Genomic DNA, 17,310 nt, shown 5'->3' with positions numbered 1-17,310 from the left:
TCCACTATGCTCAGACTGAATATTATGTTGTTGCTTTTGAATTTAGTATCATTGGGCAAAATGCGGCAAGGACAAGGATCCTTTAAAAACATCAAGTATGCAACAGTTGTAGAAATCCAGCAGAGGAGATACATACTGTCTTACGTTCCGCCAGTGTTTAGGGTCCAAATCAGAAACCCATTTATCTATCTCTTCCTCTTCTATTCTGGCAACTGTCTGGTTTAAACTGGCACATGAATTCTGAAGAAAATAAGACACAACACACACAAAGTGACTGTAGAGCCTAATGAGATATCTCCACTGGGGATTTGTGGCTGAAATCCAGAGCGGATATGTCGCGTTGCATTTTGTTGATGTCTCCCCCTGATCCCTGATATTGTAGAGATTTAGGGCATTAAAGCACGCCAAAAGAAAAACTGGCTTTTGCAACCAAAGTATAAGGCAAACTATGGACCGTTCCAGACAACCAATTTGCAGCACAATAAATGCCTGTCTGTTAATTGAGTTTTGTTCATGTCCAGATGTCTTGCTTCAAACAACACTTATAGTGCAGGTTTCCCCAATCTGAGTATAATACATTTTGTGCCCATTTTCATGATTATAGATTGATTGACAGAACATTATTGCTATGTGGAATTTTGTTAGATCTGGGACACAGGCATCTGTTGGCTCTCAGATGTTGCCCATTACTTGAGTGGTGAGGAGATATGACTTCCCCTTTACATGCCCTCATGTAGTTATTTTTAAGCCTGAAACTGAGCATCCCCCTGCGCTAAACACACATCTGGATTTAAAATATGTCAAACCATTACAAGTGTGCCGAAGATTATACTTTTATTTTCAGTTGAGCCTATCTCCTGAAGACTAAAGTAGGCATTTTTAAAATTTCGATCACAGTGAGTGGGCACAAAAATGGATGCCATGGGGATAGGGTTGCCAGCTCCAGGTCTGAGAATACCTGGAGCCTGAGGAGGGTGGGGTAAGGGAGGAGAGGGAATTCAATGGGGTATAATGCCATAGAGGCCACCTTCCAAAACGGCCATTTTCTCCAGGTGAACGGATGTCTGTTATCTGGAGATCAGTGGTAATCCCAGGAGATCGCCAGCCAATACCTGGAGATGGGCAACCCCACATGGGTAACTGGGGCCTGTTACAACGTAAACGGAAGTTCCAGCTAACTAGATGTTACGCCACTTTAGAACTGACTTTGGCCATGTAAAAATGCTGCTATGGTCTCATCCTGATTGGGCCCACAGCACATCCCCACCTTATGCTTTTTCACGTGCTAAAACAGCTCCTGGAAGGTGCAGAGGTGGATAACAAGATCACCTGGTCCCTCGGCACTGGTGGCCAGATCAGGATCAGGCTTTTGTGGTAATTTTAATGTCCAAGCTCAGCTCTAAAATGGCATTAGCTTCCACGGGTCAGACCTGTGGACACCATAACGTCTAATTAGGGCCTAAGGCAAAGAAGCAAGCTGTAGCCATTTCCCCTCTGGAAATATACAGGCTGTAGTAATTTGGAACTGCACGTCCCCCCAAACCCTTACTGACCTTTTCCTTCAGAGAAATCACAATACTTTGGTTATCTCCAGCAATTATTTTAATATTTTCCTCTGAAGCACTCCCTTCTGTGATAGACAATAAAGCAAAGGATTATTCAAGGAATCGTGTCTCAGCTCTAGAAACATCCAGTTGGTGATCTGATGAAATGGCTCTGGTGCATGGAACCTTACATCATGACACACCTGTTTGTTTTTTGCTGTAACAGGCAAACACGGTCATTCTTGCACAACTTATAACATGCTTAATTTGGCATTCCCTCAGTGATCCCTCTTTCATGCCTTATGTTTTAATTGTTGTTTTTATGTACGTGTCTCTTCTTGTGCTGTGTGTATTTTAGCTTGGTTGTAAGTGCTTTAATTAGGTGTTTTTGTTTGATTTTTAATAGTATTTAAGATATGTTTTTATTATGTGCGTTCTTGATCAGTTAGCTCTCTTGGTGGTCCTGAACAGGGCAGAAAGGTGGGGTATAAATTTTATAAATAAATATAACCTACCACCTCAGAATATAACCGGAAAAGAATTCAGGCTCTGTGGCTGGTATAAGCTATGTAAACTATGTAATGATGGATGCACGTTGTTTTAAATTGACAATGTTTCTTGCCCAAACAAAATACATTAAATTGTGGCTGAGTGCCAAAGATGATCTCAAATTACTTTCACACCAGTTCTGTCCCCAATGGAGCAGCTGTGGGGCAGAGAATCCTTTTCTATCCCCACTCCTAAAGCCCTTTCTAGCCTTGCAACTCTGTACGTAAACGGTTTGACTGTATTATTATCTGCCTTGAGTCTCAATGAGAAAGATGGGCTATGAATAAAACACACAAATAAACATTGATTTTTAACTTGCGGATGGATCTTAAATTCACAATGTGTTTGATTCGCAGCCAAACACGAAGCACAGCTTGTAAAGACCATAAACATAATTTACCTTGGTTGGATTTCCTGCCCTTCTCAGTCAAGTCAACAGGAAGGGGTATCAACTGGTCACACTTTCTCCCATTGCCAAGCTGCCCTTCGGATCCAGAACCAAATGAGTAGACTTTCCCCAGGTCTGTGACATAGACAAGTGTGTGCCATCTGTTTACAGGAGTGAAGCAGATCACGCGTATTCAGTCCCTTTGGTTCAACCAGGCCCTTTCAAGCTGAAAAACTGCAACCATCAAGGGGTTAAACAATCTGGATACCATTCCATCATTTCTTTACTCCTGTACAGTAACCGTTCCTAGCACTGCAATTAATTCCTGATTTAGGACAAAAGCTCACACGTTGTCCCAATAAGGAGAGCCAGTGCAGTGTAGTGGTTAAGAGTGTCAGACTAGTATCTGGGAGACCTGGCTTCGAATCCCCATTCGTGCCATGAAAGCTCACTGGGTGACCTTGGGCCCACGATTCCTGGTTTCTGCCTGACATCAGCTGATGTTAAGCATTTATACAAAAAAAAAAAATTAAAAAGATCCTAGCCTAAACAACATTTTACTAACCCAAAGAGAAGTATGCACAAACAGTAAAAGTATAAAGGACAGGGGAGGGACTGTAGTTCGGTGGAAGAGCGTCAGCTTTGCATGCAGAAGGTGCCAGGTTCAAAGCCCTGCATCTCTCGTTAAAAGCATCATGTAGTAGGTGATGTGAAAGACCTCTACCAGAGACCGTAGTGAGCCTCTGCCAGTCTGAGTAGACAATACAGACCTTGATGGGCCAATGGTCTAATTCAGCATGAGGCAGCTTCCTGTGCCCATGTGTGCATGAGACAGGATGGCAAGATGAAAAGACAAGATGTAAGGAAACAAAACATTACATTAAGAATCAAAATGGCCCAAGGGCAGTCATACTTAATTCTGCTACTGCAGCCCTGTTGGTGATCCCCATATCTCCACTACCAAAAAGTTAAGTAGATGGGTTTCTCTTACATATATTGCCTCTGTTGGACACTGGTGCAAATTTTCTCATCGATTTTTATCCTCTTTTCAACTTGGCAAAATCACCTCCTTGACAACAACATAAACTAATTGGAAGACGGGTGGCTTTCTTACCTCCCACAGGCCACCTCAGACACTCGAACACCAAACAGCTCTGCCACAAAACGCGGAAACAGCTCGTTGCGCGTGGAGTTGTGGCCTAGCTGGCCGTGGCAGCCAGCTCCAAAAGTGCAGACCAGTCCATCCTTGGCAGGAGACAGACCAACATGACACGCTTCAAGAGCAAATATTCCATACCATCCATTAACGACAGTTTTAATCCTACCTCTTCCCCAAGCAATTAAGGAGAGCTTCTTCCTTTAGTTTCACAACAACCCTGTGAGTTATATTAGACTGAAAGACAATGATTGACTTATGAGAACCCAATTAGCTTCATGGCAGCGTGGGCATTTGAACCTGGGATCGTAGTCTGACTATACCAACTAGCTCACGTTATGTGTGTTTTAAGTGTCGTCAAGTCGCTTCTGACTCATGGCGACCCTATGAATCAATGTCCTCCAAACATCCTGTCCTAAACAGCCTTGCTCAGGTCTTGCAAACTGAGGGCCATGGCTTCCTTTATAGAGTCAATCCATCTCTTGTTGGGTCTTCCTCTTTTCCTGCTGCCTTCAACTTTTCCCAGCATGATTGTCTTTTCCAGTGACTCTCGTCTTCTCATAATGTGACCAAAGTACGACAGCCTTAATTTAGTCATTTTAGCTTCTAAGGTCAGTTCAGGCTTGATTTGATCTATAACCCACTGATTTGTTTTTTTTGGCAGTCCAGGGTATCCGTAACACTCTCCTCCAGCACCACATTTCAAAGGAATCTACTTTCTCCCTCACTTTATATAACTGGGGAAATAAAAGTTTATAAGATCATGGATGACCAAGGCTGTGTATATGCTACACCAAAGCAAAAATAAATAAATAAATAAAATATGATGCACCAAGGTATTCAAAATTCTATGCTGAGAAAAGCTTAAATCCGCAAATCAATCCTGCTTCTCCTAACCATGGAGAGCAACGAGTTACTGCAGAGCCCGGAAGGCTCTCCTCTTGACTACTTGAAATCCTACGTTACTCGTCCTTTTTAGCTTCTGAAATTTCCTCAGGCATAGCTCACACACTTCTAATGCTATTTTCATAGCCACAAGGTCTAAACACAATGGGCAATTAAACCTATGGAATTCACTGGTATAGTAATGCTGTGATACTTGGCTTATAAAAATTACTAGATAAGTTCTCAGAGGAGGGTGAGAGAGAAGGCATATAAGAACATAAACCTATTAATATGTACAGAGGGTTTCTTTAAAAAAAAAAAGTCAACCTTTGAAAGAACTGCAGTGTGCTCTCCTCCACATGAAATGAACACAGTCTTCTTATGCTCCAATGCATTCACATATGTGGGGGAATTCCTGTCTGAAAAGGAGACAGAGAGGGAAAAGGAGTCACTGAAAGAGGTGTTGGTTGATCTTTGAAAAAGGAATAAGAAATAATTGGTTACCACTGCTAGAAATGACTTAGATATACTATATACATATAGCAAATATAAGGTGGGAAATAGGAGGTGACAGAGTGGACCGTACCCCTTCAAACTGCAGGGAAAGGATCCCATTTTTCAAATTTCCCCATCATGAATAATTCCCTGCATGTGGAAAGTTAGCACAGTTTGGAAAAGGCTTGGCTAGAAGAACCTGTCTTCTTGATGTGCTTATTTTAAAATTGCAGGGCGTGTTCATGGGGGAGCATTAAAAACGAGACTCGCTGCAGTCTGAAGAGGTATACAGCTCATTTGACCATCTCAGGATTCTACCGTCTGATCCTGCAGCCCGTGTAGACCAGGTCTTATCGACCTATAGATGTAAAATCGGGTTCTCTCATCCCCCACTTCACAGGAAGCATACACAGAAGTCAGGTCTGTAGTTAAAACCAATTTTAAAACTTAAGAGGAAAGGTGAACTAGTTTACAATGTTTGTAATTACAACTTGTATACAGAGCTTTCTAGGTTGTGTGTGCGTGTGTGTGTCATCAAGTCACAGCTGACTTATGGCAACCCCACAGGGTTTTCAAGGCAAGAGGCCATTGCCTGCCTTTGTGTGGGCTGAGAGAGTTCTAAGAGAACTGTAACTGGTCCAAGGTCGCCCAGCAGGCTTCCTGTGGAGGAGTGGGGAATCAAACCCAGATCTCCGGGCTAGAGTCCATCTCCCTTAACCACTACATCACACGGGTTCTCTAGGTTGGGTAGCCCTGTTTAATATTCTCTACAAGTAAAAACCACCAGAGCTCAGTGTCTGAAATCTGTGACTGTGCCTCGGTTTCACCAGCTAGGGGCAGATTTGTCTATGTTATTAATGTGTTTGCAATCTTTATTATCATCATCAAGGAACTGTTGCCACAAGTCGGCCGTTCTACCACCACTTTCCCCTCTCTTTGCCTCCTTCCCTACCACCATGTAGAGGGGACTGCTACCAGTCAGAGGAGAAATTAATGGGTTAGTTGCACCCATGGACTGCCTCCGCATAAGGCAGCGTTCATGGAAGGGATTTCACTCTTCCATCACATCGACTCTCCTCACCTTCTGTATGTCCAAGTCCCAGCTGCCCAAAGGTGTTCTTTCCCCAAGAGTAGACTGATCCAGACAGAGAGACTGCCATACTGTGAGATCCTCCAGCTGCGATCTTGGCCAGAGGAATGCCTTCGAGAGCCTGCACCAGCTGTGGCTCCCTGGCAGCGCTTATCTCTCTTCCCAAGCCAAGTTGACCATGTTCATTTTGACCCCAGCTGAAGAGCTCTCCTCCTTAATACAACATACAAAAGAGAAGTACGGGAATTGCAGACACTCAGAACACGTTTGAGCTGCAACATTAATTAGAGGCCCCTTCAAAATCTATGTGCTTCTCATCTATATCCTAACCTTCCTCTAAAGAGCTTTGGTAGTGGCAGGCAGATGTGTTCATAGGGTTGTACCATTTCATCCTTGTAAAGCATCCTAGGAGGGTCCTCGACAACAGCCAGGTGGAACTCCCTCCCAAGTAACATCAGAGCCCCGCAGAACCTCAAAGAGTTGGACAGGGCTTGTAAGACAGAGTTGTTTCATCAGGCCTACAACTGAGGACAGCCGTGGATGCCATCTGTGCTGGCCTCCCTACCCCACCCCCATTTTTATTTTAGCTAAGTTTATGATCTATGGGGGGAATGTCTGACTGCAATACTTCTCAGTGGTTACTACTTTCCATGCACCATCTGCTGTTTTAGTATGATTATTTATGATTAGTTTTATTGTTTTAATGAGTATGTATTATTATTGTGAGGAGCCCCGTGGAGCAGAGTGGTAAGCTGCAGTACTGCAGTCCAAGCTCTGCTCACGACATGAGTTCGATCCCGACGGAAGTTGGTTTCAGGTAGCCGGCTCAAGGTTGACTCAGCCTTCCATCCTTCCGAGATCGGTAAAATGAGTACCCAGCTTGCTGGGGGTAAAGGGAAGATGACTGGGGAAGGCACTGGAAAACCACCCCGCAAACAAAGTCTGCCTAGGAAACGTTGGGATGTGACGTCATCCCATAGGTCAAGAATGACCCGGTACTTGCACAGGGGACCTTTACCTTTTATTATTATTGTGCCAGTAGGCTGGTTTTAATGTTGTTACCCAACCTGAGCCTGGCTTCGGCTGGAGAGACCAGGATAGAAATTTAAGAAACTAAATAAATAGATAAAATAAGCCACCTGAGCTTGAGAGCTGACACAGATGTTTCAAGAGTGCACAGTGCAGTGCTTGCACTAACATCCCTCCACCACACACACACACAGATCTTGTTGCCTATGGAACACTAGCTTGTCACGGGCAGGTTTCTAGTCTTGACTTGACAGACAGCTTGTAGCTGGGTTATCTATGTGCAGGGAAGTTTCTTTAGAGTAAAGGGAACCTCCATATACAGAGGCAGCAAACTTCCGAATACCAGCATTAGGAGGCAGCATCAGCCGAAAGCCTTGGCCTCGATGCCTTGGTTGTTGGCCTTCAAGGGCAACTGGTTGGCCACTGCATGAAACAAGATGCTGGACTAGATGGACCCGCTGTCTGACCCAGCAGGGCTTTACTTATGTTTATAGCTGACATACCTGCTCACACTGTACTGGTGAGTTAGAAAAGTCCTTCACAAACCTCCCCACAATGTTCTGGCTGTCACTGAGATTTTCTCTCCACCTCTTTGCTCACTTTGGCCTAAGCTAGTAGGAGAAGAGGAAGGACTGTGTTCTGCCAGGTTCCATAGTGACCTGAGGATGGGCCGCACTTTTCTCCTTCTCCTCCATCTCAACTGTTCATAGAGATGGGTTCTGTGCTAAGGACAGGAGGGGAGACCAGGAGGAGACTTGGGAGGGGCAACAAGGAGCCTTTTCTCCCCACATTTTAGTGGCTCTAGGTCTCTAACATTGCTTTTTTGTTTCACAGACTGCCCAGAGTGTGTGTTAAGTGCTGTCAAGTCACTTCTGGCTTGCAGCGATCCTACAAATTAACAATCACCCCAGGAGCTATTAAAAGACGTATCCAGTTCACATTCACCCTCATCATGTTCAGCAGCCTTTGAAAAGCAAGCAAATGGGATCATACAGTTCTCAAGGCTTGCTGACTAACATCCTAACTTATCTTAAATGCTGTATATATGAATGACATATCATACCTTTCGACAGAGCCATGGAATGATGGTCGCCACATGCGATTTGAATAATTTGTTTGTTTCCTAATTCTTTCAGCAGTCTGTTCAAAGAGAAGAGCGCATGCAAGAGATGTCAAACGCTAACATTCCTTGTGAAAGATTTGGGCAAGTCACTCAAGAATACTACATTTTGTGCATGGGAATATGCAAACCGCAAAGTAGTTCTCTGTTTTTACTCTGCCACCGGGTTGGTTTCCCCACTCCTACACGTAAAGCAAGCTGGGTGACCTTGGGCTAGTCAAAGTTCTCTTCAAGCTCTCTCAGCCCCACCTACCTCATAGGGTATCTATTGTGCGGAGGGGAAGGGAAGGTGATTGTAAGCTGGTTTGATTCTTCCTTAAGTGGTAGAGAAAGTTGGCATATAAAACCCAACTCTTCTTCTTAGCTGTGCTGCTCTTTGAATGAGATACAGGTATGCCCATTTCAGTTATATGGAAGTTCATTTCCTGGGAGCTGCTGCAAATGAACTTGGAAAGAGGCTCTGAAAAATGCTTATCAGTCTCATATAGGGTTGCCAACCTCCAGGTGGGGTCTAGAGATCTCCTGGAATTATATCTTATTTTCAGACTACAGTGATAAGTTTCCCTGGAGGAAATAGCCGCTTTGGAGGGTGCTCTATGGCATTATACCCCGCTGAGATCCCTCTACTCCCCAAACCCCACCCTCTCTAGGTTCCACCCCCAAATCTCCAGGAATTTTCCAACCCCGAGTTGGCAACCCTATTCATGGCAGAAACTCCCCTCCATACAACCTGAGATGGCTGATTTGCAGGATTATGGCCACGGGGAGGTACAGGGGAAGAAACAGAATCTGATCGTGAGAGAAGAAAGGCTCCATTTGCAAACTCTCGCCTCTCTTCTTTATTGATTGTTTAGTTAAATACTCATCTGGCATCTCTCTGCATTCACGGTCCAGGGTGGCTCACAACATTATAAAATAATTGCAAATTCATAAAAGAACCAAAGACAAAACAAAGATGACCACTCCCCAAACCAACTGACACAAAGATTAATAAAAATGACAATAATAAAAAACACACAACAGTGACGAATCAGTTGCCACTGGGAGTGGGGAGGGGGAGAAGAGAGAACCAGGCAGATAAATGGAGTTAGCCTGTTAATGCAAAGTGTCTTAAAATAAAAAGGACCCTATCCTTTGTGGCCCCCAGCCTATGAGAAAGGGCCTATGAGAACAAACGCAAGGTCTCAGCAAGAATATACGGGAAGAGGCAGTCCTTGTTCCTGGGCAATAGAGGGTTTTAAAACCAACGCCTTGAACTGGGCACAGAAACAAACAGGCAATCACTGCAGCTCTTTGCGAACCAGTGTAATACCCTGCTTTGTAGGCTATGCTTGAGAGAAGACTTGCTGCTGTGCTATGGGACTAGCTGACATTTCCAAACAGTCTTCAAGGGCAGGCCCACATACAGTGCATTACAGCAATCTCACCTGAATGTGGATCACTGTAACCAGAGCCACCAGTTGTCCCGACGAGGATCCATTTTTAACAGGGTCAGTGAAAACGTGTTGCGCTCTGAAAACGAAGGCTTATTCCCACAAGCAATAGCTATGCAATGCAACCCTGGGACATGAATGTGAAAATCCTAAAAAACAGGAAAATTTGCAGCAGCATTCCCCCCCCCCCAAAAAAAAGACCAGCAGGCTGTGGACTGAGATACGCAGGATTTTCCCATGGGTATCCTTAACTGGATTGGAACCATGACTCCTTACTGATAAAACTTTTGCCCAGCTTACTGCATGGAAGTTTCCTTTTAAGAGGGAGCAAAAAGAACCAGAGGCATTCTTGCATTCTCCTATAAAGTGAATTTATGGAAGAAATACAACCCCTGCATTGCTATTCCTCAGCTATTATTTTAGACCCCAGCACAGTAAACAATTAAAAAAAAAAAACACCTTGCAGCTGTGCCACCATTGCATAAAGCAAGATGTCTCACCTTGGCTCTGACTTAACAAGTCCGTGCTCAGAAAGTTTTCCTTCCGATGAGAGAATGAGCAGATGAGATGTCTCGCAGTCCACTAAATTCACCTTGACATTGTTTTTCAGCTTAATGTGCCCTGCAAGTTCAACCAAGACAGAAGTTGCTATCCTGTTTAGAAACAAAAACATACTAACGCTTGGGCAGCATTGCATATGTTCTACAATTGTACCTGGCAAGAGCAGAAATTGATTCTGGATGTAGAACTTTTGCATAGCAAGAATCTTAGCTGCCTTTTAAAAGAAGGAGCCTGTTTCTAGTCCTCAAGGCTGCAAAGGCAAGAAAGCGTGTGAACGTTGCCTACATGGTGAAATCTCAGGACCACCAGGACTCAGAAGGCATCTTTAAGAGCCAGTGTGGTATAGTGTGGTATAGTCAGCTTAGGATCCGGAAGACCCTGGTTTAAATCCCCATTCTGCATGGGAAGCTTTGGGCCACTCATATGCTTTCAGCCTAACTTTCCTCACAGGGTTGTTGTGAGGATAAAACGGAAGAGAGGAGAATGATACAAGCCGCTTTCCCTTGAGGAGAACAGCAGGGTATAAATGAAGTGATGAATAAAAAACTTTGATAAATCATTATTCTAGGATGCAGTTTAGCTCGTCTTCTTGCCAGCATTAGAAGATTTGGGGAGGGGAGAGATCTCAACAGCATCTAAGGCCAGAGTCCACCCTCCAAAGCAGTCGTTTTCTCCAGGGGAGCTGATCTCTGTACTCTGGAATATCCAGTCCTCACCTGCAGGCTGGCAACCCTATTCTCCACTAAGAGCAGTCAGTATGTTGTCAGAGATAGTGATTCATAACACCAGGTAAATTAAGAAAGAATATTTCTTGCTTCAGTTAACCCCCATTAAATCAATTTTCATTGCCCCCATGAGACTGCAATGCTCAGGGAAGAAGAAAAAATGTGTCCTCTTTCCTTGGCCAAAGTCTATGATTTGGGAGTGACTATTTTCTCTTCTCAGAAAATCCATGTAAATTCAGTGCAGTGTTACTGATGGATTAATGTGTTTTGAAAAATTCTTTCTGAGGGTGGCACTCATTACTGTGTTTTAATCTCACACATCATTCAAGGAGTTTGGGGCAGCAAACATGGTCCTCCGTTTTTTCTTCACAACAGCCCTGCGCAGTAAGTTATGCTGAGAGACAGACAGACAGACAGGCCCAAGGTCACCCAGTGAGCTTAATGGCTCAGCGGGGACTTGAACCTGAGTCTCTTCTATTTCAGACTGGCACCTGACTGCACTGGCTCTCAGTGTTCAGAATATGAATTTCAGATGTGTGGACTTTGTGCGTATGTGTTCAACCAAATATTGTTGACTCTTAATAAACCGGCTTGGAGAAAAACCACTTGCATGCTCACCACTTAAGGTTGCCAGGTCCCTCCTCACCACCAGCGGGAGGTTTTTTTTGGGGTGGGGGGGAGCCTGAAAAGGGTGGGGTTTGGGGAGGGATTTCAATGCCATAGAGTCCAATTGCCAAAGCGGCCATTTTCTCCAGGTGAACTGATCTCTATCGGCTGGAGATCAGTGGTAATAAGCAGGAAGTTAGTACCTGGAAGTTAGCAAACATAAAACAGCAATTAAACTGCATTCAACTCAATTTATATACATGAAAAATTACATAGTATACAAAGCTTATAGCCAACGTAGTCTTGTAGCTTATCAACAAGTAGTCAACATATATTCACAGTCCGTTAATAACACGTGTTAATAACAACTAGCGTCGGTCCCTGAGGAAGGCTGTGATAAGCCGAAACAGAAAGGATACCGGTCTCCTGTTGAAGTGAAAAGACTTTACCTCTTGGACACAGGAAACAATCCTGATTCAGGACTTTACGGTGCACTTCAAAATTAGTGCATACTTTTGCTGTTTTATGTTTGCTAATTAACTGACAACATGCAAACTCTTGTTTGCCAAAGTACCTGGAAGTTGGCAACCCTATCACCACTGTGATGAAACAGTTACCACTAAATGACCTATGGCTGTGTTTTCCTTCTGACAGATAAAAAGAGGCCAACATGAGTCCAGCAGCCTCTGCTACGTTTGCGCAGTCAGGAAAGCAAAACCAGGCCCAATCGGAGGGTCCTGTGTGGTGTCTGCTTAAGGCTCTTGATGAGAACACCGAGGATGTCCTAGCTCCAGAATGGAAACTGAAACTGGTGCGGAAGTAAACATTCACCCAGCAGATGACCAAACCAGAGTGAAGAAAAACTGAGAGAAATTTGACAAAAAGAACATATGTTGCAAATCCTCAGATCACTGGAGAGTTTCCTTTTGAAAAATCAAAGCCAGTTTTTTCCCGAAAAAACAAAAAGGAAGTTTTTATTAGCTCACCAAGGAAGACCAGGAGTTGCTGTACAGAGGCTAGGGATGCCAACAACCTGGAGAAAAAAAATTGTCTTCCCTTTGTAACAGATGTTGAATGTGTGGAAATGGTTACTTTAAAAGCCTTTCACGGCATAGAGGTACCTGATAGATAAGGGCGAAAACGCATGGTCACTTTATCCTCCTTTAATCCCTGTTTCAGCCAGGATTCAGCCAGGATCAAACGCATGTGTTTTGCCTAATGTGCGTTTGATCCTGGCTAAAACAGGGATTAAAGGAGGATAAAGTGACCATGCGTTTTTGCCCAACGTCCCTCTCTCCTGTACCCAACCAAACGAGCTTCTTTGATTGATGGGACAGTAAGTAGGGCCATTCACCACTCAGCAGTTACATTAGGTGCTGAACTAGAGACTGACATGTCCCCACCACCACCACCTCCAGTAAGAGTGCTGGATCCCCCCACGGTGGTGCACATTGGTGGGAGTTAGTTAACCTCCAGCAAACTCAGCATTGGAAGTCCAGCCTCAACGCTCTGTCATCGAGGATGATCGCTCACCTTCCTATGGCCAAGAACTTCCCCAACAAACGTACTGGGTCTGGTACCAGATAGAAGTAGGGAGCCTTCTGGGGGGAGCTCACAGCGTTCAGGTCAGGAGGCTGTGGCTCAGAACTAGAGCATTGGCTTGACATGCAGAAAGCCCCAGGTTCAGTCCCCAGCATCTCCAGCTAAAAGGACCAAGCAGGCGGTGATGTGGAAGCCTCTGCCAAACTGAAATTGACGGATCAATGACCTAAGGCAGTGGTTGGCAAACCGCGGCTCCCGAGCCGCATGTGGCTCTTTGGCCCCTTGAATGTGGCTCTCCCTGGGGCCGGGGAGGCCGCGGTTCCTGGCCCAGCCGAACCGCCGGCGGGATCCTGCCAGCCGGCCAGGAAGCCAGCTCCCCACCCCCCCCGTCTGTCGGCTCCTCCGCATCCAAGTGCCCAGCCAGGCAGAGGTGCCGCGCTCCCGCCGGGCTCCAGCGCCCCCCAGGCGGGAGGAGCCAGCAGGCGAGTGGGAGGCGGCGCCCCCTCCCCCGGCCTCCCCTCCTCTCTCTCTCTCTCTCTCCCCCTCCGGCGGGAAGGGATCAGAGGCGGCGGGGAGAGGTGGCGGCCGGCCGCCTAGGCTGCTCCTGCAAGGGGCAGGGAGAGGCAGGCTCCGCCTCATGCTGGGCCGGAGCGGGCTGTGCGCCCTGTGCGCTCCCACCGCCGCCTCGCCCAGCTGGCCCGGGAAGGAGGGAGGGCGGCGGAGTGGGGCGCGGGGGAATCCCTCCCGGAGGCTGACTCCATCGGCTGGGGGTGGGGGGCAGGCACGATGGACTTTGATGGACCAAGGGTCTGATTCAGTATAAGGCAGCTTCATGTGAGTGCAATTGGAGGGGGTGTCCCCGAATCTCTCCTCTCATTGGACCTTTCAAGCCGACCTGCTGCCAGTGCCCAGCGCCGGGAGGGCGGGGCGGAGAGGAGCCCCCTTCCTGGGGGTGCGGCGGCGGCGGGGGGGGGGCCTCCGAGGGTTGGGCAGCCAGCCTCAGTTGCAGTTTTATTTGGGGGGGGGGCTTGGGAACCGGAAGTCTGCACTTGCACCGTTTGGGAGGGGCTGTGGGTCAGTGGTGGAGCATCTGTTTGGCATGCAGAAGGTCCCAGGTTCAATCCCGGGCATCTCCAGTTAAAGGGACAAGCAAGTAGGACGGTGGCTCTCAAAAGAAATCTCAATTGTTGTACTGTTGATATTTGGCTCTGTTGACTAATGAGTTTGCCGACCACTGACCTAAGGCATCTTCATGCAACACAGAATCATAGCGTTGGAAGAGATCACCAGGGTCATCTAGTCCAACCCCCTGCACAATGCAGGAAATTCACAATTACTTCCCCAAACACACACCCAGTGACCAGAAGATGGCCAAGATGCCCTCCCTCTCACAGTGGCGGGTCTACTATGAAACTAATGAAGCTTAAGCTTCAGGGCCCCTAATCCTGGAGGGGCCCTGAAGTAACATTTTTTTAAATGAGTGAATTTTTCAACAAAATCGATGGAGTTTTTTTAAATGTTATTAAAACAAAACTATTGTGGTGATAGAATCATAAGCCAATGTGTTGAAATACTTAATATTGACCTTAGAATATGCTCTAAAACCCATTTCATATGGTCTCAAAATGTCCCTGTAATTGGTCAAATTTCAAAATTTTCTCAGGGGCTTGCAGCGCCCAAACCCCCAGCTGTATGGGTTTGCTGAGCTCACCAGAATCTAGTCATAGCATACATTCTGGCAGCTGGATTATCAAATCCTTCATTGGTGCATGGCTTAATAGTTCTATAGCTCAGCCCTTAGGCTAGAGCCAATCGGAACCATAAAAAGACATCTGTATTTTCAACTTAGGCTGCATTCATCTCACTTGTGCATTTTAACACCAAAAATCAGATTTTCACCTCTATCCTAACGAGCCACCTTCTACTTCTGTATTAGAGAATGAACCAATACATCTGCCATAGATCAACCCTATTGAAGAAGATAACACCAGTCACCCAGACCTCATTGCTGGTGGGAAGGGGCTCACTGTATGGCCCATTTTCAAGGGCTCCACCCCACCACTGTTCTCTGCCATTTGGGCCTCGAAGCCCTTGAACGGACAGCAAGACACTTTGCACCTTGTTGGATGTTGCCCTATTGTTGCTGGTTGTGAAGGGGCCCCTATAACAGTTCAAGCTTCAGAGTCCCAAAAATGTAGGTCCGCCACTGCCCTCTCATCATCTGCCTAAGGTCACAGAATCAGCACTGCTGACAGATGGCCATCTAACCTCTTCTTAAAAACCTCCAGGGAAGGAGAGCTCACCACCTCCCGAGGAAGCCTGTTCCACTGAGGAACCGCTCTAACTGTCAGAAAATTCTTCCTAATGTCTAGACGGAAACTCTTTTGCTTGAATTTCAACCCGTGGGGTCTGGTCTGACCTTCTGGGGCAGCAGAAAATAACGCGCCACCATCCTCAATATGACAGCCCAAGTACTGGAACATGGCTATCATATCCCCTCTCAGTCTTCTCCTCTTCAAGCTAAACATGCCCAGCTCACAGGAACACAGGAAGCTGCCTTCTACTGAATCAGACCCTTGGTCCATCAAAGTCAGTATTGTCTACTCAGACCGGCAGCGGCTCTCCAGGGTCTCAGGCAGAGGATCTTTCACATCACCTACTTGCCTAGTCCCTTTAACTGGAGATGCCGGGGATTGAACCTGGGACCTTCTGCATGCCAAGCAGATGCTCTACCACTGAGCCATGGCCTATCCCCATGAAGCTGCCTTATACCGAACCAGACCCTTGGTCCATCAAAGTCAGTAGTCTGGGGATTGAACCTGGGACCTTCTGCATGTCAAGCAGATGCTCTACCACTGAGCCATGGCCTATCCCCATGAAGCTGCCTTATACCGAACCAGACCCTTGGTCCATCAAAGTCAGTAGTCTGGGGATTGAACCTGGGACCTTCTGCATGCCAAGCAGATGCTCTACCACTGAGCCATGGCCTATCCCCATGAAGCTGCCTTATACCGAACCAGACCCTTGGTCCATCAAAGTCAGTAGTCTGGGGATTGAACCTGGGACCTTCTGCATGCCAAGCAGATGCTCTACCACTGAGCCATGGCCTATCCCCATGAAGCTGCCTTATACCGAACCAGACCCTTGGTCCATCAAAGTCAGTAGTCTGGGGATTGAACCTGGGACCTTCTGCATGCCAAGCAGATGCTCTACCACTGAGCCATGGCCTATCCCCATGAAGCTGCCTTATACCGAACCAGACCCTTGGTCCATCAAAGTCAGTAGTCTGGGGATTGAACCTGGGACCTTCTGCATGCCAAGCAGATGCTCTACCACTGAGCCATGGCCTATCCCCATGAAGCTGCCTTATACCGAACCAGACCCTTGGTCCATCAAAGTCAGTAGTCTGGGGATTGAACCTGGGACCTTCTGCATGCCAAGCAGATGCTCTACCACTGAGCCATGGCCTATCCCCATGAAGCTGCCTTATACCGAACCAGACCCTTGGTCCATCAAAGTCAGTAGTCTGGGGATTGAACCTGGGACCTTCTGCATGCCAAGCAGATGCTCTACCACTGAGCCATGGCCTATCCCCATGAAGCTGCCTTATACCGAACCAGACCCTTGGTCCATCAAAGTCAGTAGTCTACTCAGACTGGCAGCAGCTCTCCAGGGTCTCAGGCAGAGGATCTTTCACATCACCTACCTGACCTAGTCCCTTTAACTGGAGATGCCGGGGATTGACCCTGGGACCTTCCACTGAGCCACGGCCCCTCCCCAGCTCCTTCAACCTTTCCTCCCAGGGCTTGGTCTCCAGACCCCCCTCCCCATCTTGGTTGCCCTCCTCCCAGGCACGCCTCCTCACCACTACATCCCACCACGTTAGGGGGTGCTTACTCCCAGGCTGCACCCGTAACCATCCTTTCAGCGGCCAATGGAGGAGGATTCGCAGCGCCGAGCCCTCTCTGCCAGGTCTACTCACTGGGCATCCCAGCGGGGCTCCGGCCGCCTCCCAACTGCGCGCCGACCCAAAGAGCGACCGTCCCGTCGGTCTTCGCAGCAGCCAGGCAGCCTCGCCAGCAGCTGATCTGGCGGATGGGGCCAGGGTCCTCCTGGAAGAAGGGGGCCTTGGGGAAGAAGAGCAACGACGAGGCCGCCCCGTGCCTAGGGCCCCGCCGCCTGGGCAT

At 46.9% G+C, this 17,310-nt stretch overlaps 1 protein-coding gene across 1 annotated transcript in view; it reads right to left on the bottom strand.

Annotated features, from left to right (window-relative positions):
• LOC130482465 (E3 ISG15--protein ligase HERC5-like) overlaps positions 1–17,310 on the bottom strand; it is a 59,269-nt gene extending 41,959 nt beyond the window's left edge. The window contains exons 1-9 of the mRNA XM_056855190.1: positions 17,106–17,310; positions 10,190–10,310; positions 8,200–8,276; positions 6,099–6,320; positions 4,850–4,941; positions 3,596–3,726; positions 2,494–2,642; positions 1,554–1,630; positions 137–240 (exon numbers count right to left, since the gene is read on the bottom strand). Of these exons, the coding sequence (XP_056711168.1) occupies positions 137–240; positions 1,554–1,630; positions 2,494–2,642; positions 3,596–3,726; positions 4,850–4,941; positions 6,099–6,320; positions 8,200–8,276; positions 10,190–10,310; positions 17,106–17,310 (1,178 nt within the window). The remainder of the gene's footprint in view (positions 1–136; positions 241–1,553; positions 1,631–2,493; positions 2,643–3,595; positions 3,727–4,849; positions 4,942–6,098; positions 6,321–8,199; positions 8,277–10,189; positions 10,311–17,105) is intronic.

This window comes from Euleptes europaea, chromosome 9 (genome assembly GCF_029931775.1).
Source record: "Euleptes europaea isolate rEulEur1 chromosome 9, rEulEur1.hap1, whole genome shotgun sequence".
Lineage (NCBI taxonomy): Eukaryota > Metazoa > Chordata > Lepidosauria > Squamata > Sphaerodactylidae > Euleptes > Euleptes europaea.
The sequence above is the reverse complement of the archived record's forward strand: the minus strand, read 5'-3'. Positions and strand labels throughout refer to the sequence as shown.